The 15,591-nt window shown below is 39.3% G+C and overlaps 1 protein-coding gene across 1 annotated transcript in view; it reads left to right on the forward strand.

Moving 5' to 3' along the window:
• The window catches only part of MYLK (myosin light chain kinase), a 195,755-nt gene that overhangs the window by 50,168 nt on the left and 129,996 nt on the right, over positions 1–15,591 (forward strand). The window contains exon 2 of the mRNA XM_042041247.1: positions 5,013–5,170. Coding sequence (XP_041897181.1) covers positions 5,021–5,170 — 150 coding nt within the window. The 5' untranslated portion in view covers positions 5,013–5,020. The remainder of the gene's footprint in view (positions 1–5,012; positions 5,171–15,591) is intronic.

Here is a 15,591-nt window from a genome sequence, read left to right on the forward strand (position 1 = left end):
TGAGAAGGGGAAATTCAAGGACATTTAAAATAGAAAAAACTTCATTTAAATACTGAAAATTTTGAAGCATGATAGATAGCACTTAGTCCCTGGCAAAAGTCTGAGTTCAGTGATCTGTGTAAAGGAATAAACTGCACCCAATGTTTTAAAATATGTGCTTTTAAAAAACACACCCCCCAACTGATTTATAAAAAAAGAAATGTATAATGAGATCCAGCTTCCTGTAAGTTTATGGTAATTTTGTGCCTTTTTCTAGCTGTTCTATTTATGTGGTCCTTTACTGTAGCCTGGCTCCCACTCTCTAATATAGTTATCCACACAGCACTTCTTTGTGGTAAGGAAGTACAATAATCCCCACTTTACAAATGGGGAGCCTGGCAAAAGAGAGGCTTAGTGACTTGCCTGAGGTCATGCAGGCAGCCTATTATGGAGCAGGGAATTCAACCAGGACTCCCAAACAGCAGACAAATGCTCCAACCCCAGGGCTGTCTGTCCCTGTAGCTCATATTTTTAAAGCACTCAAAAGGTTGTATCCAGACTTCAGAGATGGTTCAGGGGTTATTGAATCCAGTCTGACTAAAATAACAGAATAGCTGGACCAAGTGAAAATGTGCTGCTTAGTGTAGAGTTGCAATATCAGTAAGTCAAATAAAGGTTTTTCCGCTGGCAGCTCTGGTTTCCTCTCACTTGCCTGAGCTTGCTCTCTCATACACACACAACACATGCAGTCTCTGCAACTCATTTTTCTCCTGCCTCGGAGGAAGGACTTGGTGAAAGGAAATTGGTATAATTAAATGGTTATGTAGGAAGCTGATGGTAAGTATTTACTTTTATAAAATAAGTGTAGGAGAAGAAAACGTATGAGGTAGATTTCTTAGTGTTTGCTTTCTTGGGTTTATTTTTGGGAGCAGAGTATTGAGTGACAGAGATTTGTTCCCAGTAGAAAATGCTTGAAACACATTAGTCTGCTTTGGTATTAGAAAGATTAGAGGGCACACTGTGAGAATTTGTAAGGGTTTATGTGCTTTTTACAGAGGATTAAGAATTAAAAAAAAAAAATCCAGATTAGAAAGGCTGTCTAACCACATCACTTCTCTACAGGCCAACATTTGCATGGTGGTTTTCTTTTATGTTTAATACCACAATGTTTGTATTGCAATTTCAGTTACAGTTGGTTTTGTTTAAAGACCATAGTCTAGGTGTGTACAGCATGTGAGATGAAATGTTAGGAGGTCATGTAGCATCCTTGAAATCTTATTCAGCAGCAAGCTTGAAATACCTAAGAAAAATATTTTAGGGATATTCTCATTCTACAAAGTTGCTTAAATGAAAGAAATCAGGTACATTCCATAGCTTTTAAGTGTGTGCTTTCTTCCTGTCTATCAAATTGTAAGCTTGAACAAGATTTGTTCTCTGGGACATTAAATCTTTAAAATATTTGGACGTGGTAGTTCTCTAGTAATATCAGACTGCACAATATGGAATTAGTTATTTGTTTAGGAACAGAATTGTTAAACATCCTCTAAGCTGTAAAAGGATACTTCCTAATTATTTACTAGAAGCATCCATAGTTAATTAAAGTCAGACTGCTAGATGTGGATGATTAGAGACTTACGTTGCTAGAAAACTGCTTGTGCTGATTTGAGCTAATATTTAATTTGTAAATTCCATCCTTTTTGGGCCCTTTATTTAGAAAAAGCATAAATCTTTGCAAGATGTTCTTACGGAAAAGACTAGCTGTTTCTTTATGGTTTACAGTCTCACTATATTACACATCAATTTGTCAATAATTTTTGCAATAGAAATGTAACCTGACCAGTAACAATGGCTCAATTGTTCAGGATTTCTTTTTTTTTTTCTTTCTACTTCCTCCTACACTGTTTCTTTCTTTCTTCTTTCTTTTTTTTTCATTTCATTTTGTGTAGAGCTTGGAGTTGGACTTTATCCACAGGACTGTTTGTCTAATGCATACCTGAGCCCAGTGATGCTTGGAGGATGAGTGAATGTTGAATATAGTCTATTTTGCAGCCACGTGCCAGCGGCTGTTTCAGGTACTTGGTGAATTTGGTCTTGCACCATACCCAGGTTTCTGTGGGTTTCCATGTCACAGTCACCCTGTGACAGTGACAGCAGTGCTTTGGACCTAAGTACAGACACGTGAGCATTTTGTCCCTACAGAAGTGCTGTGAGCACCTGCAGTACATAAAATTTTCTCTCTTGCTCTTTTCAGCCATTGCAATGGCACTGACCAAAGTGAAGTGCTCTTTGTATGGGTGAACACTGTTTGAATTGGATTCTGGATGTTGGCTGCTGGGTTTAGTTCTGTTTTCAATTTTATTATGCTGACAACATTGTTTTTAAAACAACATTTAGGTGGCATATGCTTTCTCTGATGTTGTTTTGGTCTCATAAACACTCTGCAAAGTCAATACAGATGTGTGGGGAAGGAGATGTTTTGTTACTGGCCTCTTATGGTTTGTATTGCAGCTTCACTGCAATTTAGTTCGTATTGCATCATAGTGCCTTCTGACAAGAGAAGATTTTCATACCATCTACATTATACCTAGCACATTATTGTCACCACTGGTGATCTGAAAATTTTACTGCAGGTTTGTAGTGGCAGACTGATTTGTTTCAACAAGTTAAGAGTTTCAAAGCTAGAGAGACATTGCAAATACTGGCATTTATAGGCTGTGGAAAGGTGTATCTTAGCAGGTGAGAAGGACATGTGGGAAGAAGTGCTGAAGACTGATTATTTGAAAAGTTTGGTCTTCAACTGTGAAGAAAAATAAGTTTTAGAAATGTGCTAGCAAATATGGACTCAGTATGCAGCAGTTTACAGCTGTGTAGTTGATTGAAAGTCCACTGGGGTAAATTGTGGTTTTAGCTGAGTGGAGAACTGAATTTGGAGTCTTGTCTTTAATGAAAGAACAATTAATTGAACAAATCGTTCTTTCTCTTATTCAGGGAAATTGTTGTTTATTGAAGTGACTATAGCTGTGAGAGACTTTCTTTGTTTGTCCCTTCAGGTACTAAGTAACATTTGTTGGAAGTGAAGCAAGGCTTTGATTTCATCTCGTCTCTTTGGAAACACAACCAGTTTCTTTCTTATTTAAATGATATTGTGATTTCATATCATTCTTTAAAGGACAATTTTTTTCCTGTGTGTGTTTTGAAGAGATACTAATACTGGGAAGGGACACTTATGCTCTCAAGTAACTGGTGCCAATACAGACATACGCTGCAAGTTTGCCTTGTGGAAATGAAGGCAGAATTTCTCAGTTTGAAGCTTTACATCATGGTTAAGGAAATCATCTTTATTCCATTTCTGTGTTGGTTTCAGCAATTCAAATTCTAGAAACACCACAGGATTTTCTTGGTTTTTTGATGTCAATATACAGAAATGCTAACAGAGCACTATGCCAGAAGAAATCTGAAGTTCACATCATCTGCATTCTTATGAATGAAGAAGGAGATTACGAACATTAATTAAAAATCTGTGTGCATAATTTATCTGATATCTTGGAAGGATTTGCTTTCTAAACTATAGTTCCTGACAAGTGCACACTGCAAAGCAGAAAGCTTTGTGGCTCCCACACCTTAGAACAAAACACCCTCTGGAGGTGCCTCTTTCTCTCTGCTGGCTGTGAGGGAGAAAAAACTCAGATGAAATATGTATCTTTTAGGCTAATGCCTTCTGTGAGAGGAGCTTCCCTCTTAAACTGTTTTGGATAAATGTAGAGAAGGTGTTTCTGTTTGTTTATGGAGCATGCCAGGTATGTTCTATGGAAAACTATGTTCTCAGTTCTGGGTCCTCATGTGACATTGGAGTGTAAGTACTGTTTGGAAACGAATGAGTTTTCTGTTCCTCTGCTCCCCAGATAACTGCAGCCTGTTCTAGAAAAAATATCCTTCATACAGTCAGAAATAATGTGGCCTTACTTTAATTGATTTTTCTCTTGTTCAAATTGAAGTTTCAATGTTTACTCAAATATTGCTCATTGCAACTTCCATCAGAATCAGATGAATAAATGCATAGTCTATCATGTCATGTGTATGGTAGAGGATTAAGACTGGAAGTCCAGTGTTTTTCATTGGTTTAACATGACCTATTAGTGGGTCAAGCCACTTCTCAGGTTTTTCTTTGTTAAACTTGTCTATTAAATAGGCATTTTACAGTGGGGCTTCTAATTTACATAGACAATTCAAGGAATTACTACTGGCATATTTTTTTCCAGAAAACCATAAAATTTTACTTTTAAAAAATACAATAATTTTTGCTTTTTATTGGGAGCTGTGAACTGTTCAGCATAATAATTTCTTCTAGCAGATATCCGCAAAGAGGTCTCTGAAATGCCGTTCTTGTAGCATTATGAAATTGGGTTTCCATACCATTTTACTAGTCTGTGTGCTGTAAGAAGGGTTTGCAGTAAAATAAAGACTGAATTTCTGCAAAAGCATTTGCTCTGTACTAGCAGTACTTTGCAGGGAGTTATCCAGGTATTTCTTAAGATCTTGAAAGCTTGGTATGAAAAATCAGATTTTCCAAATTCCCGCTTGCAACTTAAATCCAGTGCAAACAGAGGCTCTTTATTTCATAAGTACTTGTTTGATGCTGGCTCACTTTTGAGACTTATTGATTTTGTTGTATTCCAGGCCAGGAAAATCAAAGTCATGTTATGAAAATATCCTCCTGAAGTAAGTTATTACCTTTTAATGCAGTTGTAAAGGACGACTTTTTGGTTAAGGCTCTGGCCTGGGACTTGAGAGTTCAAACTGAGTTCACCTCAAGATGGTGACCCTGACCACAACCGTGGGCACAGGCACCATTCCTGAGTGTCAGTTCCCCTCCCAGAAAATAGCACCTGTCACCTTAGGCTGACGATCCTGCTGTGTATACAAGTACAGCACACATACAGAGCGTCTGCTCCTGGTCTGATTCTTAGCTGGTTCTGTCATAAAAGTAATTAAACATCATAACTTCTATATCACCAGTTGTTTCTCTTTTGCAGTCCACATCATGGGGGATGTGAAACTGGTGACATCTACCCGAGTCTCCAAAACCTCCCTGACACTCAGCCCCCCTGTCCCCGTTGAAGCACCAGCATTTACTCTTCCTCCTCGGAATATCCGAGTGCAGCTGGGAGCCACGGCGAGGTTTGAGGGGAAGGTAAGAAACAGACAATGGAGGGCTTCTCCTTTGGGTTTTGCCCTTTCCTGAAGCTGACCGGGGGCTGCAAAGGTAGTGAAGTTGCCTCTGCAACACAGGACCTTTACTCAAGAAGAATACATCGGTGTTTACCCTCCTGGGGAGGCAGGAGCGTTGCAGGTCTGCTTCTGTGTAGAGGAGAGTGCAACAGCAACACCTGAGCATTGCAAAGTATAACCTTGTTGAGCATGCCAGGAACTGAGGCTATTATCAGTGAGAAACTGCTTCAAGGGCTGTCTCTAGTCAGTATGTTCCCCTGCTGCAATTCTACATATTCTCCTACAGCACATTCATATCCCTGCATCCCAAATATCTGCCCGTTCATGAAGCTTTGTGTGTGACACAAATCTAACCTTGCTGCAGCATATCCTTCCTAGCACTCAAGGTAGGAATCTGCAATGAGTGTTGGGATAGTTCTGTATCTGCACCACCTGCCAGACATGTTCCTAACTTGAAAGGAAAAAGAGCATTTTCAGAGGAAAGATTGATTTTTTCAGGAAAACTTGTTAACTTGAAGGGTTTAAAAGGGTGTGTAAGTGGGGTGTGTGTTCCCTGTTCTCCCCTTTTCTCATTTTTGGGATATTGAATTGTACTTCCTGGCATCTGTATTTCTTTCATGTGTCAATCCTGGTGTGTGCTCATCCTTGTTCTAGCTATCTTCCTTTATCCTCCCTTAAACCAGTTCTTTTTGCTGGAGCTGTTAGCTTTCCCTTGCAGTCCTTTCAGCTTCCTTTGGTTCCTGTCACGCTCTGATTGCACGCTGACAGCTGCACCATCAAACTGACCGCACTTTTAATCTTTGAAGTGGTGGGACTCATCTGACGGAGGCAGGAAACTGCAACTCTACTGTAACAAAAGCAAGGGCTAGAAGGAATTTGGGAAATTCATAACTTCTGAAACTCTAACTTAAACACAGGGCCGGTAGAGGGCATCTGATATTTATCTTATTTGTTTATGTAAGAGCAGGCCAGGAACTGGGATTTTTCAACAGGAACTGTGTAGGAAAACAGGTTTTGGAGTATATTAATTTTGTAGTATTAAAGAAAAACTCAGAAGTAGGTTTTAGATTTGACTTTTTGAAGAAAACTTGGCATTTTTAATAGAAAGCAAATTTCAATGTAAAACCAAAGAACAGTTTTTTCCTAAACCTTCAAAAAATTTTTTTAAAAAATTGCTTACTTTTAGGTGATTTTAAGGCACCACTCAGAAACTCTTTCTGTGTATGACACTGGCCAGTCCCAGAGCATTCCTGTTCTTACTCTGTATCTTTTTTTCTCTCATTTTTCCCCTCATTATTTCACCTTGTTGCAAACACAGTAGGAAAATGGCAGCACGTCTCTACTTTCTCCATGTGACACCTGTGTACAATGCTGTTCTAATTCCAACTGGTTCTTCCATGCTACACTGCAATAACAGTTCAGTGAAATCAAAGTTGAAGCATGTGCTAAGATTTGGTTTTATAGTTCTCATGTTTCCTAATTAAAAGCTCAAGTGGGATATTTCCAGTTTTTATTGCACTCTGCAGAGTTTTTATTATTAAGTCAAATGGAAACAATCGTAAAATATAATGACCTACAAGCTAGAGTGCCATCACTGCTTTGCATTTTTTTTTTATATCTGGTTTTAAAGTGTTAATTTTCCAGGATACCTATCCCCTTTTTAAAGGCCCTTTGAAGACTGGAAGGGTGAAGTCTGAGGGGTTTTTTAGTAGCTTGGAAAACATACACAAATTCAATACTAATTAAACTGTCAAGTTTAATTTCCTTGAAGGAACAAAACTTTGATTGAAGTCCTGGGTTAGACTTACTTGATGAAAAATCTAAGTATCTCTTCTGGCAGTTCGGTATATGAGTGCGGCCAAAACCTTTAATTTCCCGTCCTTGAAGTGGGGGTGACAGAATTAGCATTTTGTTTGTGCTCTACTCTGGCAACATGGGCAAAATGAGGGGGAGTACAACAGCTCAGTTTGAAAGTTACTGTTGCTGAACAGCTGCAGCAGCCTGCAGAGCTTTTACCATCTGGCTCCATCTTCAGCTGGGTAATACAATGTTTCTTCTTCTGCCACGTTAATGTTTCAGAGGTTCAGAAGGACAGTTGACCTGTTCAGAAAAACAGGTTCAGGAGGACAATCTTAACAAAAACAATTTATTAAGATTTAGTAATAGAAGCTACTCAACATACTTAGGTTTGTCTATCCTGGAAAATAGGCTACAGATGTTATGATATTTTGTTGGAGTATAAATATTAAACCAGACTCAGGATAAAGAAAAATAAAAAGTTTTTTAAATGGCTAGACAGGAGCTTTTCTTCAAAGAGTTTCTTTGCAGTGTAATTGATCTTATCAGAAAGAGCAAACATTTTTAGAATCCAAGACAGGATATAAATCTGACATTGTGATGATCCTGTATTCTCATTAAGTGAACAAGGAAGAGAGGGCCCCAGAATTAAACTTGGTTTTTTTCCAGCAGCATAATTAGATAAGTTGTGTGAAATGGCAATTCAAGATCAAAGAGAGTGCAGAAATTGAGAAATAGCCCATAAATGTAAGAAATTTAAGGTAGAAAGAAACTGGCGCTTCCTTTAATGGGAATTTTTAAATTTTCCTGTTCCTTAAACTACCGCCCTGATCTTCTTACTAAAATCTCAGGAATTTTATTTATATCTGACTGCAGATCTCAGTTTTCCAGTGGCACCTCAGCACAGAAAGTTAAATCATCATCTTTCAAGAGTATGAGCATGATTTTGGTTTGGAACACAGAGTGGAAACACTTAGTAAGGCAAAGGCAAGGTTACCTTCGCTAGTTACTCCCCAAACATCTGCTGGACGGACATTGCAGTTGTTCATCAATAAATCGCTGAGGTGATTTTTAGGAAAACCATCCCAGATAATTGTGAAATTGCGTTGTATGTTCTCAACTTGTTAGGACTTGACTGATGTGCTGTTCTTCAGCTGCACATCGTGTGTGAGGTGAACAGCTCAAGGCAGTAATCTCGTGCCTTGTGTTAAGGCATTTTAGCTCATCTGTCAGAACCTTTAAGACACTCCTGGAAAAGGGGAGCAAGCCAAAATGTTACTAGGCTTTGTTTTAAGCTACTTCTTTCTCTGTTGTATTGAACACTGGATGTTAAACTGTGCATTTCATTGCAGCAAACACTTAACCTGCCTTGTTTGTGCATGCATAATTTTTGAGGGTAGTATTGATGGTCATTAATTTTATGAGCTTAAAAAAATATTTGTGTTACAGCCCTGCTTGAGAGGAACAGCCAAATGTTTTACAGGCCCCAGACCTGTTGCCTAGGGGTCAGGAAAGAATTTTCCTTCCTGGATAAAGCATTGCACTGTTGGCAACAGTGCAGTATGGGTGGTTTTCTGCTTCATGTGAGCCATCATATGTGGTCCATTGCCAGAACTAAGATGTCAAACTACTAAATCTAGTCTAGTATTCTAATCCCAGGGAGCTAGATTTCATGTAGCTCATGGTTTGAGTAGGTGTTGGGGTGCTAAATTCAGTTTGGTGCCCCATTGAGTAGTTACTATTCTGCCCTTCCCCTTCCACCAGCCTCCAGGTAAGGGAGCTGGATGGTAAATTTTAAGGCAAGCCAGGTCAATGACAAATCCTGCCCATTTTAATGTGCTTTCTGGCTGTCCTTCTACCACCCTGCTGTTGCATCTGTTTGAATAAGTCCAATGATGTGCATCAATTTGAGTTGCTTTTGCTGCTGGTGGTTGCACCGGTACTGTTTGGAACAACATGCCTGAGAAAATGAATTGGGATCATGCAGTGAGGAACAAGAGGCAATGGGAAGATCAGCAGTGATTCTGCTGTCTATTCTGGGATAGAGAGGAGACCCATTTATGCAGTGTGTTAAGAGGTAAAGAACAGGGAAGCATTGCAAGAATGAAGACTGTGTTAAAGGGAAACGCTCCCACAGTATTTATAAATCCTTTCAACTACCTGCTAAAGGAAAAACTAATTTTTTAACCTATTTAAATATGGCATGTTTTACATGCATATCATAAGCTGTGCATGGCAAAACCTTTGGTATCTTCCCTTAGGTTTGGACTCAAGGCAGCAGTGTGTGTGCCATTTCCAACCCTCAGTCAGCAGGTACTCCAGAAGTATGCCCTAATTACACCACATGCCTGGATTTCAGAGGCAGGATCTGAGAGAAGCCCATGTAATGACAGAGGATGATGACATGGCACAACTTCCTTTGCTGTTGGCATGAGATGTTTGCTGTTACAAAATGTACTGGGCAGCTAACTGCATGAAGCTGCCAGTGGCTTTGGATCTGAACTTTCTGGAGGGCTGCCTCTTCTCAGCCATATAAGGAAGAAATTCAGGAAAAACCCATGTTTTCATGGGAGACAATTGTCTGATGGAAGTGAGTGCTGTGAGAGGACTTGTGCTGATCTGTGATACTGTGATACTCCCAGAAACCTGATATGAAACACTGAGGCATGTTTTGAGGGGGAAAGAATTGAAAAAGTTCTTGATTTAACTGTAGATTTTATTTGATGTTCCTTTCCACGTACCACTGGAGCATTCTTCGGAAAAATGTGGTGCACTGAGAAGTTACTGAGACATTTTGTATCAGACAGACGTTGAGGTATAGACAGCTGAAATAAAAATAAAAACCCCACAAACACAAAAATAAATACAAAGGGTGGCTGTGAACAGCTTATTGCACACTATTTTCTGTTTGGATCTTCTACTGCTGTGTCTTCTTCCTCGGTGTAATTGACCTCCCACCATATTCACTTGCCACATATGTGTTCTCATGAGTAATGCATGCATCGTTTTATTTGGGTTTATTTTACTGTGTAACCCTATATTGGCATATAGAAACACTGTCAGCTTTACACAAGGCCAAAGTGGAAGTTGCTGCTCTGCTGAGAAGTGGTTAAGGTGAGATTCAGTCAAAATTATTTCCCCACACAGTGTCATCTACACCCAGAATTATTCAAACACACTTCCTTTCATCAACTGACACAAGCACCCATGTGTTGACACCCATCTTTCCTGTCTTGCAAAAGTTACATCCTTCAGAAAAAACTGTAGATATTCGAGTTGCTGCTCAAGAAATGTCTAGGTTTTAGGCAGGACTGGTGGCCCGTGAGCTCCACTTCTGTCTCTCATAAACTCCTTTCATACCTGTTTCCCTGTCACCTGTGGCCATCATAATTATACTCAGGATTTTCCTGGAAGAAGCATTTAGGCATTCCTTGTGTAGCCTGTGTGCAGAGCATGTGATGATGCTCAAAAGTGCTGGACCTAATACACCATCCCCTGCAACTGATCTGTGCACGCGCTGAGGCAACAGCCAATATTTCTGGATGTTTGGCAGCAAAGTTTGGTCAGACTTTTTGCAGAGTTTTTTTTCAATCTGCCAGATGTTCAGAAATCCTAGACAATGCTGAATATCCTCAAATTCCACCCAGACAAAATTTCTATGCAGGAAAGAGGCCATGACTGGGGAGCACTGAACGTACACATCCCTGTTAGCTTCTCCGGGTTGGTTTTACTCTTTTGTATAATTGAGCCTGTGTTCAGTAACCCACCCACCTCCAAACTGTTGAAGAAATGTGCTATTTGATCCTATCACATTCCTTGTTCTATTTGCTTTCTGTCTCCTTTGCCACCTAATTGCTTAGCTACAACCAGCTGGGGACAGGAGTTCTGCTCCATGCAGTGCCAGAAAGATTGGCTCCCTATTTTTGGTTGTTGTGGTAGGAACTGCTGTAATTAAAGGAATATCAAAAACAATCTAATAATTGTGATGGCAATAATAATAGAAGTTTTTTCAAACACTACAACTAATGTACATATGGGATTAAAGAGAATCTTCTATTATTTTGTGTAGTGCCTACCCAAACCAACATTGTTTTAGCTGAAGCCAGACCACATATTTGTGCTGCTCTTTGTTACAGCGCGGATACTGCAACATGATATATCAAACAACGAGGCCCGTGGAAGAGAGATATATGGTCTGATTCTTGATAGATGTTTCAGAGATGTTTATTTCCCCAGCTGCATGGCCGGGATCTGCCGAGGAACTGCTCAATCACGGGACCCGAGGGTCCCTGCCCGCGCAGGGGAACACAAAACAACCAGTGGGGAACGAGGCTGAGCAGGGGCAGGGAAACACCGTGCCTCCCCTCAGGGCCCCTCTCCCAGGACCACATGGCAGGGGGAGGGCCTCAACAGCTCTTGGTCACCACTTTATTTCTTTCTTTACTTTTTCTTTAATGTGTTTCTAAATATTTTGGATTTTGAGGTGGAAGCAATTAAAAAACCAAAATGACAAAGCTGACAATAAAAATCGGTGTGATTTAATTGCATCTACCTGCCCCCAGTTTACTTTGGGGGAACCAACAAACTGTTCATTCTGACACGTTTATTGTAGGTATCTTTTTTGTGATCCCCTACTAGTGTAATGTTTTGTTTTAAAGCATGGCTCTGTGTCAGCTAAAGAGGAAAAGAGTATCTATTTAAGAATTTATCCATAGGGATGTCCCTAGGGTTGATTTTGAGAAAATTTACTTCATTAGCAGGGATTTCTGGACTTGCTATTTTTCTATAGTCATTAAGCAGAAATCAGAAAAAAAATTCCTAAATTATGTTTTTACAAATTTGCTGAGGAAAAGGAGAAATAAAATATTCATATTGTGGTGTAAAAGAGGTTCAGTCTTTTACAAAAATAATGATGGACTAAATACCATGACTAATTACAAAGGCCACTGTTTAGGTTTGATAATATGCAAGTATCTGAAAAAGGAATAGAAGAAAATCTGACTATTTCCAAGGAGAAAAACAGCTAATCAGCATATCCTAAACAGCTGAACAAAGATTTGCCCAGAGATTGAATCTGTGTAGGTCAGAGTAGAACCAGTCTATAATTCTTCGTGGGTTTTCTGTCCCATGATGGTTAATCATGAATCTCTCAAATTTCAACAATGTCTTATTAAGTATTTCAGTTCTGCTTTTAATTTGAAAAATATCATCATCTTTTCCAGACTAGTCTCCCTTGCTCCTCTGGGTCAGTGCATAAGTCTTTGTTGTGGCTGATTCCACTGGCAATAAAACTCATCATGTAGCATTGTGCTTTCTTATTTAAATAAACGTTCTTAGTAGTACATGAAACATGGCAGAAACTTAGCATTATGATGTTTTAAACTTGATTTTTTGGGGAATTGTGCATTTGACTCTTATCACAGTTATATTAGATTTAAAAGTTAAAAAAGGTCTAGTAACTGTAACAGAACTGAGAGTAGTTGACCTTCCTTTCCTTGTGCTGCAATAGCCTATAGTGGTGTGACAGATATGAAAAGAGAGGAAAAATATTTTGGTTGATTTTTTTTCTTCCAGAAATATGTCTCTACCTGGAAAGCTTTAAATTTTGCTTTTCAACCTCACCCTAAAGGTGGGATAGAGTGCTTATTATCAGATGTGCATTTGGCTAACTAGCAATATATTTGCTTTCTGCCATCATAAACAAGTTTTGAACTTCAAGCCCCTTACCTGCATCTGACTGATAAAACCAGAAAGGTTAGGGAAGGGTTCAGCACCATATGTAGCAATGAGAACCCCACACAAAATAGCAAAGTATGCGTTTGACTGTCTGTAAAAGTGTCCTCGAGTATTTGCACCAAATGACGCCAGGTCACATTTTGATATAATTCTGCTTTGTCCCTGTGGGACAAGAGAGTAGTCATTAATAGACAGCAAGCATTCAGAATCTTTGCAGAAGGCCACATGTGGAGAAGGTTTATAATCAAAACACATCATTACTCATTGTGGTTTTGCTCAGCCCACGCTCACTCTAGCACCTAGACTCCAAAGCTAGAAATTTCTGCTTTTGATACGTTACTTGGCTCTGTTCACTCATGGATATAGTATGAAGTTTGGAAACCTACTGGGCAAAACCAGACAACATAATATTTTTCCATGTAAAATTTGGACTCCCCAGTATCTAAATGCACACTGAACAGAAAATTGCATTGCTGTGAATTCAACCCATTCATGAGGGGGAGAAACCCATCTGTCTGACAGGGAGCAGCAAGGGCTGGCTGCTCCCCAAAGGAGCATGAGCCAGGAGCCGAAGGGGAGCCATGCACGGCTGTGCCATCACCAGCTGGCCACAGTCCTGCAGGGTCTGCTCCCAGCAGGCACTGCCATGTGCTCTGACAGGGTCCTCTGATACGCCCAGACATGGCAAACAATGAACCAGGGTCTGGATCCCAAAAGAAGATACAGTCAGGAGCAAAAGTAGGCAAGGCCTGATTGTTCTTCTATAGGTTTCCGGTTCAGTATTTAATGTTCAGTCTGTAAGACATTATCTTGATACTAGAGGTTACTGGATCTCCAGCAGGGGCCTGAAACAGCGTCCATTTTTCTACCTAAGCTTTCAGAGTTCACTGTTTAGTGTCTGGGGACAAACCTGCCTTCCTCATGATTCTTAAGCCAACAGTCATCCCAGTTCATAATTCAACACCCCATGTGAATACACATCTCTGTGTTCTTCTCTTATGTTGGGGAAATAAGCTTTGGAAGAGGAGAGATGTCAATATGTTGGTCTAGTGCTTGCTGAGGGAGACACTGCTACTCCTCTTGCTGTCAGAGGTTACATGCCATAGCTCTGCACTGGTTGGAGCCAGAAAATCAAGGCATTTCACTCACTGGTCGTCCCTGGGGTGACTAGTCCAGCTCAAGGGCTTTGAATTACCTTCCTAAATATGCTGACTTTATTCTTCTAGGAAAGCTAACAACCAGGCTATAGGTTAGGAATTAAATCATGTTTTTTGACTCACAAGTTAGTAACCTGGTCTCTAGACTAGCCATCCCACATTAAGAATATGTTGCAGTGAGATTCTGGAGGTTATCTAAGGTTTTACACCTTTCTTTTTCAGAGGAGTTTTAGGAATAGGCAGAGTGAAAACCTGGAAGTTTTCGTTTAAAAAAAAATAAAATTATAGGCTTTCTGATGGTGAAGATAGCTTTATTCTCTTTAAGTCAGTGCATTGTTGTAAACCATTGTTGTAAAGCCAGATAGAACAAAGCAATCTTTGTCTTCTGAAAACGCTGTGGCTAAAACTGGTACAAATTCAAAGTCAGCTTTGCATTGTTTTTATTGCTTAGATGGAGACCTTTGTAATTCATTTGAAGAATGAGACAAAATGGAAAAATAAGTTATTTTATCTTTTTCTGAATTTTCCTTGCTTTTCTGCATATTTTTAAAAATACTGTTGTAAATGTTACTCTATGGAATATATTATTTATTATAAATACCACAGCTGAGCTTACTAAAACACTAATTAAAAGTCTTGCTGTATTCCAAGTGCAACTTTTCATTTAAAGATGTCAACAATCAGCACAGGGAGCCCAAAGAAAAAGGAGACGCAAAGACTGACAAATTAAATAATTCTGCTCATGGTTATTTGCCTTTTGGCAATGGCCTACTGAGCTTACTTCATCCAGCTCTGTGCTCTCTCAACTCACATTGAAGGAGAATGATAATTTTCCTCCAGCTGCATTGTAGAGTCAAATCATAACTGTGTGGTTTGAGAGTCTGCCATTTTTTCAGTATTTCCCATAATACAAAATCAAACCTCTAGTTATGGTGTATGTATTATTTAAATTGGTTTTGCAAAGCTTAGAATATTAATGCAATGCACACTGTTTTGTAAAAGGTTTGTAAAAGCACCTGCACACATATGGTAGTATGAAATCTAACTTGTATCAGAAACCTAACTCATTTATATCACACTCTTGTAATGGCAAACAGTGAATAAAGAATTTTTCTGTTCTGTGAACTCTCTGGAACAAGAGTTCAATATACTTCAGCTTGATTATTTCTGTCTATATAAATTCTGGTGCTCCTTTATAGAAGAATAACTCAGCAATTTGTCTCTGCAGGGAGGAAAATATAAATATTTCAAAACAAAGTTATGCTCAAAGCCAAGGCACTGGAAGAAAAATTATGATAAAATCTTGGAAATACGGATTAAAGAACTATGGCAAATGTTATTGATTTCTGCTTATTTCACGGTACCACTTAAATAGTCTAATTCAACTGGAGTCATAGTGTTTATCTGCAGTATTTAACACATACACAGGCCAGAGTAGAGTTGGATCCTTCCCTGGTGGCCTTTCTAGCTAAAACAACAGAGGAAATAATCACTGTTACCCCCTTGACATTTATGTGGGGTACAAAGGCAGGGTGAGATTTATTGTCTTGTGCAAGGTGACACAGAAATACAGAGATACATGCATGGATTCAGAGCTGAATGTCTGTCTTCCAGAGGTTCAATTCCCATCCAGTATCCTAGACATGAACCTATCCTTTTGGCAGACAAAGAAATTCTGATTTTGGAAGAGGAA

This window comes from Corvus kubaryi, unplaced genomic scaffold (genome assembly GCF_017639235.1).
Source record: "Corvus kubaryi isolate FWS band 111438036 unplaced genomic scaffold, C.kubaryi_AGA036_p1.0 37396, whole genome shotgun sequence".
Taxonomy (NCBI): Eukaryota; Metazoa; Chordata; class Aves; order Passeriformes; family Corvidae; genus Corvus; species Corvus kubaryi.